Below are 18,636 nucleotides of genomic sequence, written 5' to 3'. Positions count from 1 at the left end.
TGGAGCTGTTGCAGCCCTTTGCACGAGTGCAGCCAAAGCTCCACTATTCCGAGCGGGCCGCATTTCACACTCGCTTTGCACTGGTCTAAGTGGCCACACGAGGTGGAGGGCAGGGGAGGATCAGGAGCCTATTTTGATGCAAGCAAAATGTGAACCTGCCTTCATCCTGATCTCACACCCACTTCATATCGAGGAAACGCCACGGATTTCAGCAAATGCCAGCTGATTCACAGCAGCGTGAGAGCAAGCCCAGCCCCCCCCTCCTCCCCCGCCCTGCCCAGGGTGGGTGTTTCGCTGACGTTGCTGGCGTGCTCAGTATCGGTTCATCCCTTCCAGCAAAGGCGAGTTGCCGTACAGCTTGTGCAAAGCACAGCTCACAAGCATGCAAGAGCATTCTTGACTCGTCACCCGGAGCCCACCAGCACCTTGAGAAGATTAAAGTGCAACCGAAAAGGCTCCAGGGCAGCAAGTCCTGAGGGTGGATAAAGGTCATGTGAAAGTATGAACCCACTTGTGTTTGCCTGGAGTTCATGATGATGAATGAGAGAAGCTTCCACTGAAGCAATATTCTGCTAGGTCTAGTCGATGGCTGGTTTGTACTGACTTCAACAAAAACCAAACCAATTAATTCAAAAGTTTTTGACTTATCCTCACTTCCAGATCAGAAAAATGCACCCACAGCTGTCTGTTCATTTTGAAAGCTTGCTGCTTACATTGCACAAACTCTGCAAGTGCATCACACTGACACATGCCAAGACCTGACTGCATGACAAATTGAAGTGCTCTGTCCTCAGAGAAGGAACAGCACAGAAATGCAAGCTTTTCCCTGTATTGCCCTCCCAATGTGCCCCAATCCTGAATACCACTGAGCTAGCTATCCGTAGGCTGACCAGACAGCAAGTGTGAAAAATCAGGATGGGGGTGGGGGGTAATAGGAGCCTATATGAGAAAAAGCCCCAAATATCGGGACCGTCCCTATAAAATCGGGACATCTGGTCACCCCAGCTGTCTGTACCATCTGCTAGGAACAAGGTCAGTCTCTCACTCCATGGTTTCTTTGCCGAGTGCCAATAAGAATGTTGTCACTTTCATTGCTTTCCCTTGTATCTTTCAATTCCATGTATCGTTCATTTACCCTCCTCACCCTAATTTCATGTCACTGTAGGTTTACTTACATGTAATTTGTCTGTTGCTATGGGAAATGTGATCTCCTAAAATCCCAGACCGCCCAGGGCTTTGTCGAAGAGATGAAACTTACACGACACTTGGCCAGGGTAGCACACTCTCTGGGGCAGCCGCGGCGTATGCTGTCATTTACATCAGTGCAAAGTGGGTATCAAATGGGGCCCTTTTGGGACCAGCCTCTGAGCTGGAGTAAAGCTGCATATCTTCATTGACTTCAGTGGAGTTTTTCCTGATTTATGACTGTGCGAGTAAGAGGAAAAACAGGTGAAGATAGACAGGTGCATTTCCAAACCTCTGATCGAATGCTCAGTATTGGACAGCTGCTCCTACCCCCACCTCCTTGTGGTGGTGTTGATTAGTTAAGACTGCTCCACACATGCTGCTATTATTATTTATTATCTGTATTATTGTCAGGCCTAGGACACAGCCAGATTTATTTTGTGTTTTACAGGGAGAGAGTGCACCTAATCCAGCAGCACATGTGCATTCTAAAAGCCAGAGGTCGAAATGGAGGATTAGAGGAACTGCAGTTCCAACCAAGACAACTGGGGATAAAAAGCAAGATATAGATTACTGCAAGTATACTGTGTTTCACGTGGTTGGCCGACATATGACCAGAATTTATCAGTGCCAAAGAGACATGACCACTAATTACATAGGGTAAAAAAGAATCAAACAATATTTGCATGAATTGTTCAACTTAATTGGAAGATCTTAGGTCAATTTCAGCCTAATGATCACCTTTCAGTTTGCAATATGTGCACAATACCAGTCGCAGATGCCAGATATAAGGACAGTTAAAGCACGAGGGCTGGGGACACCATAGCTTGCCCATGCGTTAGCGGCTGCGCGGCTGGTTTTGAATGAGGTCCAGTCTTTGCAGAATTTCTCCAAAATATGGGGGCTCTGATGCCTACAGTACTGGAATCCACTTGTTATCAACATTGTAGATAAAGGACTGTTTCCTTGGTACCTCTGGCAGATAAGTACCTATAACGAGAAAGTATCCGAGGGGGAGCTGGGTTAGTCTGGATCTGTAAAAGCAGCAAAGAGTCCTGTGGCACCTTATAGACTAACAGACGTATTGGAGCATGAGCTTTCGTGGGTGAATACATGCATCCAACGAAGTAGGTATTCACCCACGAAAGCTCCTGCTCCAATACGTCTGTTAGTCTATAAGGTGCCACAGGACTCTTTGCTGCTATAACAAGAAAGATACATAAACGAGCTAAATGCCAATTTCAGATTATTGACTAATGTAGGAACTATGGTGTCTTGTTTGCTGGGGGCGGGGGAATAAGAGAAAGGATGATAAACTCTTGGTTGTATTTTTCATTGGCTGCATAAAGCATCTTTAACAGAGGAGAAAGTAAGCCGGTCCGGTCCAGTATAGCAGCAAGAGCCAGGACGCTGTGCCGGACTGGACTGGCTTCCGCGGCAGTGATTTAAAGGGCCCAGGGCTCCAGCCGCTGCGGGGAGCCCCAGGCCCTTTAAAGCGCCACCGGAGCTAGGGCAGCCAGGCTCGGGTGGGGATTTAAAGGGCCCGGAGCTCCGTGGCGGCCAGAGCCCCAGGCCCTTTAATTCACCCCTGAGCCCTGGGGCTCCCAGCTGCCTCTGCAGCTGGTTGCTCCAGGGTGATTTAAAGGCCCTGGGGCTCCCAGCCACAGCCGGAGCCCCAGGGCCTTTAAATCTGGAAAGGCCCCACCTCTTCCGGTTGAAGCCCCGCCTCTACCGGTTGAAGCCCCGGCCCTGCTCAGGACTCCTGCTTACCAGTAAGTCCTTTAAGTTACTTTCACCCCGATCGTTAATAAATAATGGCCAGATTCCTATACCTTTATTCTGCCACTGAAGTCAATGGTACTACATGAGGAGTAAGGACATATTCAGCATGAGTAAAGGAGATGAGAGGGGAGAATGCTAGTCTCCCTGCTCTGCCACAGACTTCTTGTATGACCTTGGCCAAGTCACTTAGGCCCAGATTAGTATTTAGGTGCCTAACTCCCACTGAACAATCAACCTTTAAGGATGTGGGCCTCAGTCTCTCTCTGCCTTCGTTTCCCATCAATACAATGGGAAGAACAGCATTTCCTTACCCCACAGGGGTGCTGTGAGGATAAATACATAAAAGCTTGTGAGGCGCTCAGACACTATGGTAATGGGGCCATATAAGCACCTTCAATAGATAGTGAAGCCAGCCCAAGGTGGCCCATAGTGTTGAAAGGTTTAGTGAAGACAGCAAGATGTTTTTTCCTCCTTGAGTATCGCCTCAAATTTGTACGACATGTCAGTTCAGTGAGATAAAAGCGAGCCACCTTGGCATCCTGAGCCTTTGCTAATAGGCGTGTATCTGCTGTTACATGACAGAGGTATGGGCAAGCCGTGCTTTCGTTAACATCCTTATTAACGTGCATTGCAATTAGAGACGAGTCTGGGTTATGACACTGGGATCTAGTTCCAAAGTTTGCCTCAGATCCTGTGTTTGGACCTTTCTTTTAATATTTAACACGATCCAAAGTTCATTGTGATTGTTTTTTGTATTGACTGATTGTATCTTTATCGGTGGCTTTTAGGTTAAATGATAAACCAGAAACCCTGGAAATATTATTAAATATCTGGCGTCCTAAAATCCAGACAAGTACTTTGTATCCAACCATCCTTTAATATGGCTACTGCAATAATATAGCCCTAGGAATTTAACTGTGCGGTGTTTAGATTGTTCTTTTCCTGATGTCATTGTTCCTTACAAAGTGCATGCACAGCACTGCAGTTCTGTATTACATGCAAGTCGTACAGTACTGAGCGATTTTGCATTATATATGAATAGTGCACATGGGCTAACGCTACTTTTGATTTCATTGCAGGGAGCTTTGCCCCAATGAAATTTCTTTTGTGACTTCAGAGCTAGCGGTAAAAGGTTAGAAAGAATGGGATCTGATCTTTTCTAATGCCAGACAGGGTGCTGGCAGGGTTGAGTGGTTATGGGAGATGTCCTGACTTTTCACAAGTTAACAAGGCATGTGCATGGTTTTCAATTTAATACTATGGGAAGGAAAAACTAGACTCTTTTACTACCTTCTGTTGAAAGTATTTCTAGCCCCTCTCACTTCATCTTTAATTCATTGTTAACCATCCTGGGAGACTCTGGGCCAGATCCTCGGCTGGTGTAAATTAGCAGAGCTTCATTTGCTTCAATTTACACCAGCTGAGGATCTGGCCCAACATCTAAGAAGTAGACCAGTATTTAGGGACATCAGCATTTATGCCCAAGCACTTGGCACGCTGAGCGTTTGAGATGTAATATGGACAATGGTTATCATTCAATCCTTTAAGAGAATCGGTCCCTCTGTTTCTGCTGCCACAAGACCCCTGGGGAAAATGATGGTACCATTTTAGCCTGGTATGACATTCCCCATCACTCTGTGGATGTACAAATTCTACAGATGAATAAAATCATATACTGTACTGTAAATAATAGCAAAATTGCTATTGTCTGCTTTCCAAACCAGGCTTTCATCTGTCAGAGAGACTTAGGGTCATGTTTCTTGTATTGTTTACTTCCTCGAATACACCTAACTTACTCACTATATGAAAATAGTGTTACTCATGGCAATTATTATTAATTGCACACAGGGCACTCGGGACCAGATTCCACCAGCCTTGCTCACCCTCGGCAGTTCCCTACTCCACACGCACTTGCAGAGTGAGGGGAACGTCCGGAAGTGGTGGCAGAATCTGGCCCTTCGTTTGTCCCCTGTATGTTAGCAATCGTAATGCCAAAAGGGGCAGCTCTGGATCCCCAGCGTTGCTGAGCACACGGTGAGGTGAGCAGGCCCTTTGGGACTGCGTGTGTGAGTAAGGACTGCACAATCTATTCCTCTACATGCACACTGGATATACTGGTAGGTAATTATTATAATTAGAGCAAAGTGCATCATACTCATGGAAACGTTAGTCCATTTAACCCATGAGTCTCTGTGAGTAGGTCCCTCCTTCCACCTTCTCCAAGCATTTTCTGGATACAATTATGGGATCTGCTTCATCTCCCACATATGCTGATGTAAATCAGGAACAACTGCCCTGGACTCAGCAGAGTTACACCAGTGTCAGAGTTAGACCAGAGTCAAGGTGGCGTAAGGCAGCGGAGATTCAGGGCTATGATGCCCTGTAATGTTGCTTTCCGCTTGGGCTATGCAAACGCTTTGCAGTTTCATGAGTCAGTTTTCTTCCTTCTCCTCTAACTGCTTCCTCCCACTCCACCCACACAGGCCTTTAAGGCAGCACAGGTAAAACTTCGGTTGTAATAACAAGAGTTGAATGGTAGTTTTTCAAATACAACGTAGCTCCCATAAGCTGTTTGTCAAACATGCTGACAGTTGGCGATACCTGAATGGCAATCGCAGTGCAAACATCTATGCTTTTCTCAAAATATTTTCAACAAATGGTCTAGTGGTCCGACCGCAGGGCTGGGAGTCAGGAGATTTTGGTTCTAGTCCCAGTTCTGACACTGAATCTCCGTGTAACCTTGGACAAGTCACTTAGTCCCATGTTTACAACAGAAGTTAGGTGCCTAAAGAGGCAGATAGGTGCCTACTGGGATTTATAACAGCTCCTAAGTAGGTTAGGTGCCCAACTCACTTAGGCATTTTGGTAAATCCCACTAAGACACCTGGCTGCATCTTTAGGTGCCTAGATATTGTTGTACATCTGACCCTTAGCCTCTCTGTGCCTCAGTTTCCCTATCTGTAAAAAGGTGGATAATGCTGCTTGGAAAGTGCTTTGAGCGCTATGTAAATACAAAGTATTTATCTATAGATTTATTTTTACCTGGTCCAGGTATCCCTTGCTGAGCTGTGGCCCCTCTCCACCGCCCCGTGTTTGACACAAATACAGCACTAGAGATGTAATGCTTCGGTGGGCCTTCGTAGTCCACTACTTCATACTGCCCTGGCCCAGGCAAAGGTGGATTTTTAGCTGGTGGTATGGCGGGGGCGGAGAAATTCAAGTTTTGCTTTCGCCTATCAGAAGAAAAGAGAATCGAGATACATTGTAAATTGATGGGGTTTGAAGTCTGAGCATAAAAGCTGTGATGTCTAAATGGTGTTAGGTGCTGACATTTCAATGAAATTCAATAGGTGGTAAGTGCTCGAATCACATAGGATCCTTTGAAAAATCACAGCTAAAAGCTTTAAAGAATGACCTAGAAAAGAACTACCTGGAGCCTCTCGGATCACATGCGTTGCAAATCTGGGTACCCGTACAAAGCCACGTATCAAGCCTCTTCACTTTATTGCAAAATAAATTGACTCGATGATGGGCCTGATCCTGCTGCCATTGAGAGCAAGGGCCAGATGCTCAGCTGGTGTAAATCAGGGTAGTTCCCCTAAAGTCAATGGAGCTGTGCCAGTTTTTTCCAGCTGAGTATGTGGCCTCATATGCGTAAATCAGTGCCTTAAATGGGAACTGGATTGGTCTCTAAGGGTGCACCTACACGGTACATACATGAGTAGCCCTTAGCACAGATATAAATAGCAGAGACCATGAGGCACAGCTTCGGTGAGTAAAGACACACCTGAAGGGTGTGGTTATGTACTCACATACGTACCCTCCCTGGCTCTCTATTCACCCACACCATCCCTCCCCGTTTACACTGCTGTGTTTAGCACTGCTGTGTCCTGCTGCCTTCCAACTGGTGGAGCCTTTCCCCACCACAGGAAAAGACCCTGGCAGTGAGGAAAGGCTCCTCTAGCTCCCTGCTGCTGGAGTCTTTCACCACTGTCCTTCCTCCGCCAGCCCCTTTCACTAACACGTGTAGCTACAGACTGTAACTTGCTTTTCACTGGAGCGTGTAGCTACACGTACCCGACAGTGTAGTGTGGCCACAACCTAACTTGGGCATCTGGACATGGATCGTTCTGACGGTTGCTGATAATGTAGATTGATGATCCTTGCACTTGAGGGTTAATTTAGCCCTCTGTGTTTAGCACACGCCGTCTGGCATTAATTCTCCCTCCCTACAGCTTTCCACTCCTTTCACAAAACCTCTGTTGTAAGATACACCTGCCTGTGTGCAGAGAGCTGCAGACTTGCCCATATACTCCTCATACCTTTCCCTGGTCAAGAATTTACTGTTGATCTTAATCTTATCTCAGGCAAACCAATGTCACTGTCACTGGGTGGTCATAATAAATCTACTTGAATAACCTGCTGATAGGCAGATTTATCTGCCTTTCCAGAATGATGCCAAAGGGGAAAGAAAGGGGCTTTTCCTTTTCTTCCTTTATTCTGTTTTGGCCTGAACTGAAGGAGCAAGTGCTTGAAACCTTGCAGGAAGGCCTGTTGTCCACCTCCGTTTTGCAGACTCAGTGGAGTTCAGAGAAGCATCTAAGCTTTATTCAAACAGAGATGTGGGGTCTATTTCCTGTTCTGCCACTGGGTCATGTTTGCCTCCGTTTTCCCATCTGTCAAATGGGGATCATATATCATACCTACTGCCCAGTGGTTGTGCGGTATTGATAACAGTTTGTGTATTTTGCTTTTCAGTGTTATCAGCCCACCTCCTCTTTAAGGCAAAGCAGCCTGATCTTTCGCTTCCCAAGGCAGCCATCTTTTACCCCATCTGTAAACCAATGGCAACAGAGGCGACCGAGTATGGGCTTGACTGTGCTATGGTGGAAGAACTTTGCAGAGAGCCAGATGTGAGCTCTTCTGCTGCAGCTGCTGGACCCTCCTGCAATCTGATGTGTTCATAAGCAACGCCTGGCAGTGAAAAGCATACAGGTTAGGACTCACATGGAAGGGGTCTTCTTTGCTGCTTTAGGGGGGTTGCTGAGCTGATACGCTGCAGGCCCTGGGCTTATTGTGTTCACCTTTGTTTCACGATGAGTATTTGATCTGAAGCAAGACACTAGAATCCTGGGGGACTTCTTGATGAGGGAGTCATTGATTCTGTAATGGCCTGATAACACGACAAGAAAAAGGATGTAAAAACCAAACCATGTCTCAACTATCGCACTGGGGCAGGCATAAAGGGGCATAAGTCAATGAAAGTAAAAGGAAACAGCACAACAGGGTGTTTGGAGGGGAAAGCATTTCTTGAGATGATCAAAACTGCTTCCTGGAGCAGCTTATCCCTGGGGCACAGAAGATGAGTGACTACTCTAGCGACTTAATCCTGAACACGGGAGCATCCAGGGAGGACGTACAGGCAGGAAAATTAGCAATTAAAAAACCAGATGAGATGTTGACTGTGAACATCACTTGCAGTGACGCCACCAAATGTAAAAATGACTAGAGCCAACCATCCTCATGCTTCAGGGTGTAAACTTCACGTGGCCAGGAAGAAGTTTCCTTCTATGGTAGCATGACAGATTTAGGTGTATTATGGTGTGCTACAACACACCACTCCCCGAGCCCCTGGCACCCTGGAGGGAGCCCAAGTATGTTCTGGCGATTCCCCTAAGTTCCATAAATCTACCAGGGGTGTGACTATATCTGGATGGTGCTTTAGTAATAATTCCCAGGGGCCCATCCTGTAGAATTTAGAAGTGTCACCCACTAATATGCAAAATGTCATAACGGGTTGAAACCAGCAAGGTGCTGAGCCTCCCCTGTGATATACTGAGTGCCTGGGTAGCCATGGATGTCAGTGACGGTGGTGAGCATCTGATAAGATCTGACTCAGACTCACAGGTGATGCCTTTCCTCCCATCTCAACAGCTCACTTACATGGAGAAGGCCATTTTTCTGTTTTATCAGTGCTTAATCCTCTTGCCGATTTGGACAAAAACACCGCCCGGGCACATACGTTGTTGCTTTGCTTGCAGAAATCTAGACAGGCCTGTACAAAATGAAGTCTCCGTGAATTCCTTTGAATTGACTTTCCTCCTGGGTATTTACTAATGTAACAAAAACTATGGGGTTTTTTTAGATCCAGTCTCCATGGTGAATCAGAACTGCTCTAATGATACAAATGCCCCCTATATTAGGGCCAGATGTTCAGGAGAGCTCACTGGTTTTGTGTCTCTCAGTTTTTGATTGCCCGACTTGTGAGGGGTTATTATCAGAGGTGCTGTGGACTGGCAGCTCCTACTGAAAATTTGGCTGCATTTGTTTGGTGGCTGCAGCCAGTCGTAAAGTGCCCGGCCTCATTCAAATACCCGAATCAAGCATGGCGTTTGGAGTAGTGCTCCCAGTACACCCAAAGGGTAATCTGCATGATACCACCTGTAAGAGCATAAACAAACAGTTGCAACTTTGCCCTTCAGGGTCGCCTAGAATGACAAAAATGTAGCCTCTAGTTTTCTACCCAGCCCCAAATCACTCTTCAAAGAGATCAAGTCTATCATTTAGGGGTTAATCTTGCATGCCTCCAAGCCAATGGCAAAATTCCCATCGACTTCAATTGGATCAGGCTAACTTTACCAGGCCTGCTCCATCCAGTGGAATCCGATTGATTTCAATGGGCATTGGATTAGCCCTGCCGCCTACATAGTTCTGCAAAACTGAGATCAATTGAAATTCAACAGTCTGGAAAAAAAAAAACATTGTTCTCTGCAGTGGTGGTGCAGCCATGTTGCTCCCAGGAGATTAGAGAGACAAGGTGCGGGAGGGAATATCTTTTACTGGACCAACTTCTGTGGGTGAGAGAGACGAGTTTTTTGAGCTGACACAGAGCTCTCCTTCAGGACTGGGAAATGTACTCAGGCCAGGTCTGCACTACAGACCTAGACTGGGATAATGACGTCCCTCGGGGGTGTGAAAAATCCACATTTATGCTGACCTAACCCCCACCCTGTGTAGACAGCACTATGTTAACAGGAGAGCTTCTACTGTCAACAGAGCGACTGCCTCTTGGGGAGGTGGGTTAACTACGCTGGGGAGAAGCTCTTCTGTTGGCGTGGTTGTGTCTTCACTAAAGCGCTGCAGCTGGGCCCCGGTTCCTGAAGACAAGCACCTCAGAGGGTCACAACTCAATTCAAGGTGAACAGATTGTTAAGCATGAGTGGTTAACGCATATTTCAAGGTAAAGTGGCCACGTAACACCCCTCCAGTCATAGGGGGGGAAAGGTGGCTTGGGGGGCAGGGGAGGCAGCTAGGGCAGGGGTTGTTAGTGGGTTATAGATTGTTTTAATAAGCCTTAAATCCAGCATCTCTCTTCAGTCCATGATTTTCAGTGTCTAGCAAAGTTATGAATTTAAGCTCCAAGGCTCGTCTTTTGAAGGTGGTTGCAGATTTCCTGTGCGGATGAGTGCGGAGAGGTCAGACGTAGAGCGAGCACTGTGTGAAAAGCGTTTGCCCACAGGTGATGTGGCATTTTGTCTTTTATCATTTTCCGCCTGTGAGTTCGTTCAGGAGTACGGGGATTGTCTGGGTTCGCCCACATAGTTGTTATTGGGGCGTTTAATGCACTGGATGGCGTACACCACATGTTGTGACAGGCTCAATTTGGCCCATACACTGAAAACATTATTCCAGACAGTTTCGGACACTGCTTCAGCTTTATTTTCTGTTGCCAGCCTGGGTTTTATCAGCCCTTATTAATTTCAGCTGAGATTACACCTAAGGCCTGATTTGCAGGTCTTAAGAAAAAACTCCTGTTGACTTTAGTGGGAGTTTTGCCTGTGTACAGGATTGGGCCCTCTGTTTCTTCCCAGACCGTCTCTTTGCCTACGGTCATAAATTATCAAGCACTGCCATCTTTTAAATGGATTGTTTCCTGTTGTGCTTCTTGAAGGTTAGACACAATCCCTTACAGTAAATCACAAGACGGTAATTAATCCAGGAAGGTTATTCCCAGAAGCAAATTCTTACAATGTAAGAAATAACATGCTACGAACTCATTATACTATGATATGTCAAATAATTATGACCTGCAAACTAGCTTAAACAACAGAAAACTTGTTGAAGCCGATCCTCGTAGCTGGAAGGCATTGTAACAAAGTCCAGTGTCTTAACCAGAGGCCATCTTCGCGAAAGTCGGCCTTTCCGCAACGGCACAGTCCCTATACTGGTGCATTGGTTCAGAATTCACACAGGGGAAAGGGCGGCAGTGAACAGAATCACCAGAATCCCGTTAAGTCAGTGGAGCTGTGTTGGTTTACACCAGCTGAGGATCTGATCCCTTTATAAACAATGAAGACACATGATCATTGATTCTGACCGAGCCTATAAATGTATCACATCAATGGAAACTCATTTCGAACCTACAGCCGTGCCACCTTAAGTGGGGAGTTAGTCCCGTCTAAAGCATTGAGGAGAATTAAGGGTGGTTGCTACCTGCGTGGGAGACAACCAAGGAAAATGGAGGAACTTCTTTGAGTGATTCTGTGTGTAGGACTCGTCGCTGTAAGTGAATTCTGAACCAACGCCCCAGCACAGCGGCTGTGCTGCAGAAGGGCTGTCTTTCTAAGAAGAAGGCTGGTGTATGGTTAAAGCGTTGGATTGGGACTCAAGAGAGCTGGATTCCCAGTTCTGCCGCAGACTTCTTGTGTGATCTTAGGAAAGTCATTTATTAGCTCTGTGCTTCAGCTCCCCACCTGTAAGATGGGATAATACTTCCATTCTCCCTCGGTCTATCTTGTCTGCTTAGATGGTAAACTCTTTGGTGCAGGGACTCAGGCTTACTACGTGTATGGACAGCACCTAGCAAAATGGGGACGCAATCTTTAGGCACTATTTGTAATATAAATAATAACAAGACAGGATGATCCTGACCAGTTACTGTCATTAACAATCCTCTGGCTCTTCTTACTGGAGTAGTGGAGTTAACTACAGTGTCCTCGCCAAATTCAAATGTAATTAATTATATTTTGCATAAACAACCTAAAACTCCTTTGCAGGTTCAGTCGGCTACAGTTTTCTTCTTCACCCACCGGCCTAAACTGTTGCACAGTGTTACTGGGTGCTTTGAGACCAGACACATTCCACCCCAGCATCCCACTGGATGTTTATCACACTTGAAGTGAGTATATAGTGTGAAAAGACCCTGGTGAAAAGAGCATTGTGTCAATATAAGAGATTCTTGTGCTAAGTGACAGACACTCAGGGAACTACAGCAGACATGGTTTGCAGAAAAAATTAGAGAGAGAATGAGTTAAAGTAACAATGATCTGACAGCTGACAAATAAATCAGCACTGGCAAAACACAGAGGGAACAGTGAAATCCATGACCAATAGGTATAATATTTTGATAGGCAGCTATTCATAATGCTTCACATTTCTTTAATAACTTCCTTTCAAGAATCTGCAAACATTCATGGAGTAAGACTTACAACACCCCAGCGAAGCATGTATTATTGTCACCACGTGACAGATGGGAGGAGGAGGAGGCACAGAAAGGTTAGTGCCTTACTCAAGATCACACAGTGAGTCACTGGCAGAATCAGGAACAGAACCTCAAGGCCAGATCCTCAGCTGGTGTAAAGTGGCAGAGCACCATGCAAGTCAGTGGAGCTATGCTGATTTACATCCGTGGAGGATCTGGCCTCTGATTTCCAGCCCTGTGTTTCAACCACCAGACCACACATCTATTAGAAATAAAACATAAAATGTGAAATCCTGGCTGCATTGAAGGCAGCCGCAACACTCCTGTTGAATTCAGCAAAGCCGGGATCTTACCCAAGGGATCCTGTGGGGTCTTTCGACACCTCAGGTTATATTGTAGTGGGAAGACAGAGGGTTGCTGCAGTGGCAGATCCTGGATGCCTACTGGCTGCCTCAGTGACCCATGTGCTCCGGATTCACGGTGACTGAGACGGCTCCTTGCATGGGGGTCTGATCTGCTTTCAGTGAAGAAAAATGGCACAACTCTCACTGACTTCAATGGAGCAGGAGGAAGCCACAGGTGCACAAGGAGAAACACCCTCTCCTCTCCTTGCACACCCTTGCTGGGCCAGGCATGCTCTAGTCCATACAGGATTAAACACAGTACAATGATTTCCATATAATTCCCCATATATCCCTTAAAGTTAGTTTTACATTGGCTTTAACCTCCTGGGTTTTGCCCCTTACGTTGTATTGGTTGGGCGCTGGGGTGGAGGTTTGCGCTCTCCTCTTAGCGATTGGTTGCTGAAACATGCTGGAGTTTCCAGTGCTGAAATCTTGCTTGGACTGAAATGCCAACGAGAGGTTGTAGGCATTTGCGGCAGGGTAGCTGGGTTTTCTGTTGTGTGGGAGACGAGCATCCTAGAAAGAGACAAATCAAATAAATCAATAGCAGCTGAGCAGCAGTGCTGGAGGGAGACTGGTGAACAGCTTAGATCCAATCTTTGACCTCTGGTCCTAAATTGCATGAATGGTTGGGAGTCCCATTGCAAGAGGTCTAATCCTGCCACTGAGGTGCTGAGCACCTTTAATTCCCATTGGCCTCACTGGGAGAAGATGCTCAGCAGAACACTTTGTTAGTGCAGTAGATTATCCTCCATTGTGATGGTTTGAAAATGGGTTTAAAATCCTGTGCAAAATTAGATCATTAAAAGGACTGAGCAGATTTTCTTCTCACTCGGCTTATGATTTGTAACTCACTGAGATTTATAGAACTGACTTGGTTGTCACTAGCTTTAGCCATTTTCAAGCTAGGGTGAGCGCAACATTTCCAGTGAGCCCACGTTCAGGGGAAATGTGGGGTTTTTTCTTCACACTTCCATAACTCAAACACAGCTCAGCCAATTTTGCTCCAATTTTCTACTCCAAAGGGAAAAAAAATCACCTTTGTATTGAGATCAAGCTTAGAAAACTTTAGCCCCAGAGGAATTTGTTTTAAATGTTATATGAGCAACTGCAAAAGAAGGTTAGAATGGAGGATGGAATTCAGCCTTAATTATAGCAATGTCTTCCAGTGACTGGTATAGGTGTAAGGTGCCCCACCACTATTGTATCTCAGGCCCAGATCCTTCCGTGCATTTAGATACCTAACCCCAATTGAAGACTCTGACTTGAGGTGCCCTAAATTTAGGCAGCAAGGGATGAAAAATAAGACGTGATCATTAAAGGCCTGATGCAATAGAAGTCAATAGAAAATCCCTTAGGCCCAGATCCTCTAAGGTATTTAAGTGCCTAACTCCCATTGAAATTAACGGGAAATTAAATTAAATTGACTCCCATTAAATTCAATGGCAGTTAGGCACTTAAATACCTTTGAGGATCTAGGCCTAATTGACTTTAATGAGCTGTGGATCAGGCTCTAAAATATACAACCCCTTTCCCTTACCATGGAAGGAAAGTAGCCCGTTCCCTTCTTCGACAGTGAGGTGCTGTTAATCTCTGCAGACTGGTGAACGACGTTATAGAATCCCGGGCCTGGAATTTCATTCTAAGAAGGAAACATAACACGTTTAGCAACAATCATCCTTCCGAACACACTCAAAACATTATTTAGGAAGTTTCAGAGCTGTGATGGCAGAACGTAGGAATTGTCAGGCTGGATCGGACCAGAGATCTAACTTGTCCATTATCCTCTCACTCAGTGGCCAGTACCAGATGTATCCAGAGAAGGTGCAAGAATGCCTTAATGGACAGTTATTTAATAGCCGAAAAGGGCTGATATTGCTGGGCTGGGGATGAGCTCACAGCTCCTAGGAAGTGCCCCAAATGGCGAGCGAAATCAATCGCCTCTAACAGCCAGACACCCCGTCACTTGCATTCGTGCAGCAGAGGTGTTTCTGTGAAAAGTGGGGGGGTGAAAGGCGAGTGAGGGTTCTTCAGCCTTGGTAGGCTGCCAGCCTAGGAGATGGAACTCCAAATGTAAACCAGGTTGCCATGCCCTCAAGCTGGAAGATCATTCTTGGCAGACAATGGCACTAGATGCTGGATGCCACCAGCATTAATGTCACTGAGTCTTAAACAGTGAAGCATGCCTTATAAATATTGTGTCCTTCATAATGTAACTATTGATATTCTCGTTATCAGTGAAAGGATCTAAACATTTTAAAATCCTACTAACACTTGGCCTTGATTATATTTGGTGGCAGTGAGTTCCACAGGTTATCGGTATTATTTATTATTACCATAGTGCATAGGCGCTCCAGATACGCACCAGGACGCCATCGTGCTAAGTGCTGTACAAGCACGGAATGTGCATTGTGTAGACAATTATTTCCTTTTATCAGCTTTCAGTTTCACTGACTGGCCCTTGTCTTCACGTGATGAGAGAGCTCCTAATTTACCTCTCTTATTACACACCTCTATTAGATCAAATCTTAATTTTCTCCTCTCAGAACTAAACAACCCCAGTCTCTCTCCAGGACTAATCATTTTGTCAGCTATTTCTGAGCCCCCTCTGTTTGTGCTGCAGCTTTTATTTTGAGATAGGCTAACCAGAACTGAACAGAACATTCCAGGTGAAGGCGTACCCTGGACATAAATAATGGCATTCTCATATTTTCAGTATCATTTTCCATTCCATTCCTTGGGCACCTGAACGTTTTGTAGTAACTGTCGTTGTGCAATGAGCAGATGTTTTCATTGTGTCAGAATAATAATCTTATTTTAACGTGAGTCTCAAATTGCACAGAAAAATGAATATGAAATGGGAGATTGTTTCCTACAGGGCAATTTATACAGTCTGGGAGTTCAGAGCAACTGCAAGTCTGAAATCTCACTTGTACATCTGACATGACTGACTGAATTCAGCATGTGACTCAACTCTCCTCCTGGGCTTTTCAGAAAGAGAACTGGGCGGGATTCTATTTATAGAGCAAAATAAACCCAAACCAGCCTCGGTTCTATGCGATGACACCTTAAGCTCTTGAGGCTCTGCGTCCCGCAAGGTACTGAACACCTTCTGTAAGGTGCTGGGCTCCCTCTAATCCGAGGGACGTCAATGGGATTTGTGGAGGCTCAGGACTGTATGGGATGAGACCCCTAGAGAGAAATATAGCCTCACGTCAACACCAATGTTAGATGATTTAGGTATGTAGGAATGGAAATATCTGAGACTCCTGACCCCGGGGAGCATATCATCGTCATGTGACCTTGTCTGTCAATTACCAGTGGAAACTATTTTGGATGGAGCACTGGGCAAGTGCATGAGACTTTATAAGCACATAAAGAGGTCCTGTCCTGTCCGGTTCCTGGCCTGAGGAGTGCACGCTCAGATTCAGACAGAGATAGACAATACACAAGAGAAGACAGTGTGGGAATAACACAGAAGAGATGGGTTTGAAGAGGAGAGAGACGGCAGTTGGTGCAGAGTACATCGGGAGCAATTCCAGCCACACACCACAATCCTGCAATGAGCTACACCTGAGTGCAGGCATCTCAACCCCCTCCATGCAGGACTCGGGCAACAGGAAAGAAAGTACAAAGCTGGGAGTGGGAAAAGGAGATAAAGGGAGAAGATAGGAGAGACGTGGGAGAGGCACAGGCAGTGGGAGAGGGTGTAGGAGGAATATATAAATAATAAAACCCAGCATCCAAGCAGAGTTTGCATTAATGGCCATAAGACAGAGACAAGTAAGGAATGACCTTGTCACCTTCTTAGGCTACCACTCCAAGTGGCCAGACTGGTACTCCAGTGGTAATGTGCTACCATGCATGACATCACATTTTGGGACCTGATCTAGGTCCTTTGTGCCACAGCCAGGAGCTCTGCAGGTCTGATCGGCCTGAGGAGCGGGAGATCCTAACCCTAAACCCTTGTGGTTGGTTTAGGAATGGCATTGACAGGCTCTCATCACCTATAAGGCTAGGCAGCATGGTACAGGGAGGTATGTGGGGAGGGCAAGTTAGAACTCAGATACTAATGGGCACTTAAAGAGGCAGGACGGATTAGAGAGGACAGGCTGTGAAGAGCTTTACAAGGACACCAGGTCAAATCTGAGCCTTGAGAACAGCGAATGAAAGGCATTATTGATTGACAGCCAGCTGCTTGCTGTGAACTGGTGGATACAATCCAGTTACTAGTGGAGAGCATCCATATCATGGAAATCCTCATGACAATGGGTCAACTCCAGTCTGACAGTTCCAGCAGAGATCCTGTATTCGCTTCATTCCGTTTTCTTTAAAGGGGATGAGGGGGGAATCCTGGTTCATCTCTCTATTACTCCAGTTTTATGTTGGTGTGACCCCATTGAGTTCAATGAGTGACAGTGTTGTCCACTGGCTGTGGCACTGGACTAGGAATCAGATTCTACTCCTGGCTCTGTTGCTGACCTGCTGTGTGACCATGGGCAAGTTACTTCACCTCTCCGTTCATCCATTTCCCCTCCCACCCTATGTAGATTGGAGTGGGACTGCTTCTTACCACTTCTACATACAGCACCTACCACAATGGGACCCTGATCTCACTTGGCACTACCATAATGCTAATTATACAAATACACAAGTATAAAACTGGTGTCACAAAATGGGAATCAGGCCCTGAGTCTTTAGTTCTTATTATTTCCATGTATAGTTCCACAAGACTCTGCCTTCCTTGTAAAAAAGGGCATGGGAGTTACAGTGTGAATGGCCATGTAAACATTTGGCATACTTTTCTTTGTAGACAGAAACTATAGGATGCACTGAGGACGGATGTAAGTGGTGCAACTCCACTGATTTCAATAGAGTTGTCCCTACTTACACCAGACTTCAATAGGTCGCTACATGACTAACGCTTCCTGGCTGGAAGATACATAGGGAGTTAGGCACCTAATTGCTATTTGTGCCTTTGAAAATCTACCCCCCACTCCCCCGAGCTGATTACATACCATTAGGCCCTTCTTCCTCCTTGAGATCATATTCTATTGGTGAGTATAGAAGGCCACTCGGTCACGGTATTAGTTGATCAGAAATATTTTGCATACAACACCCAATAATATACATAAAAGTTCTAGCGGGGAGTGAATCCCTGTACCTGTAGCTATGTGTTAATGTACTCTATAGTGTGTAGTACTGAAGTTCTGTGAAGACATGATCAGGTGCGTTTGGAAGGAAAAGCTCAGGAAGCAGCCCTAGAAAGAGCTAGTATTCGATGCAGTAACCTTTCCCTAGGGATAACGCTTAAGCAGAAGCCTACTAAGGTCTTGTGTCGCTTGTGGACCCACGTGCTGCTCCATCCTTCTGGCAGGAAATTGCTTGGAGTAGAAGGGAGTGTTTTGTGGAACTACCTTAAAACTCTACCTCTTCTTTTTTAGTCAGAACTTTGCATCAGGTCATCTGGAACTCTTGGAAGCTGACCAGACAGACGGCGCCTGCAAGAGGCAGTTAAGCAACGTCTCCACCTTGATCATTTCCCCTCATCTTTGGTCCTTGATGTCAATGGTTATTATTATTATTCAGGTCTGAGATAATGTGCTCTTGATATCGCTGAGATGGGAGAGACAAGCAAGAAGGAAGAGATCAAAGGCAGAATAAGAAAAAGAGAAGATACCAAATAACTCTCTGATCTACCCACTTGGAAAAGGGTTCATGAAACTACAGAAATCCTTAATTGACTTAATTTTCATGGCATTCTAGGGAACCGTAGCAGTGTTA

At 45.8% G+C, this 18,636-nt stretch overlaps 1 protein-coding gene across 2 annotated transcripts in view; it reads right to left on the bottom strand.

The window, feature by feature from the left end:
- Positions 1 to 1,866: 1,866 nt before the first annotated feature.
- The window catches only part of STPG1 (sperm tail PG-rich repeat containing 1), a 46,643-nt gene continuing 29,873 nt past the window's right edge, over positions 1,867 to 18,636 (bottom strand). For both annotated transcript variants that reach the window (XM_039511936.1, XM_039511935.1), the window contains 6 exons: positions 14,393 to 14,494; positions 13,195 to 13,368; positions 8,911 to 9,022; positions 7,975 to 8,140; positions 6,010 to 6,200; positions 1,867 to 2,175 (listed from right to left, as the gene is read on the bottom strand). In XM_039511936.1, coding sequence (XP_039367870.1) covers positions 2,099 to 2,175; positions 6,010 to 6,200; positions 7,975 to 8,140; positions 8,911 to 9,022; positions 13,195 to 13,368; positions 14,393 to 14,494 — 822 coding nt within the window. In that variant the 3' untranslated portion in view covers positions 1,867 to 2,098. The remainder of the gene's footprint in view (positions 2,176 to 6,009; positions 6,201 to 7,974; positions 8,141 to 8,910; positions 9,023 to 13,194; positions 13,369 to 14,392; positions 14,495 to 18,636) is intronic.

The sequence above is a fragment of the Mauremys reevesii genome, linkage group 23, assembly GCF_016161935.1.
Source record: "Mauremys reevesii isolate NIE-2019 linkage group 23, ASM1616193v1, whole genome shotgun sequence".
In the NCBI taxonomy this organism is placed as follows: domain Eukaryota; kingdom Metazoa; phylum Chordata; order Testudines; family Geoemydidae; genus Mauremys; species Mauremys reevesii.
The sequence above is the reverse complement of the archived record's forward strand: the minus strand, read 5'-3'. Positions and strand labels throughout refer to the sequence as shown.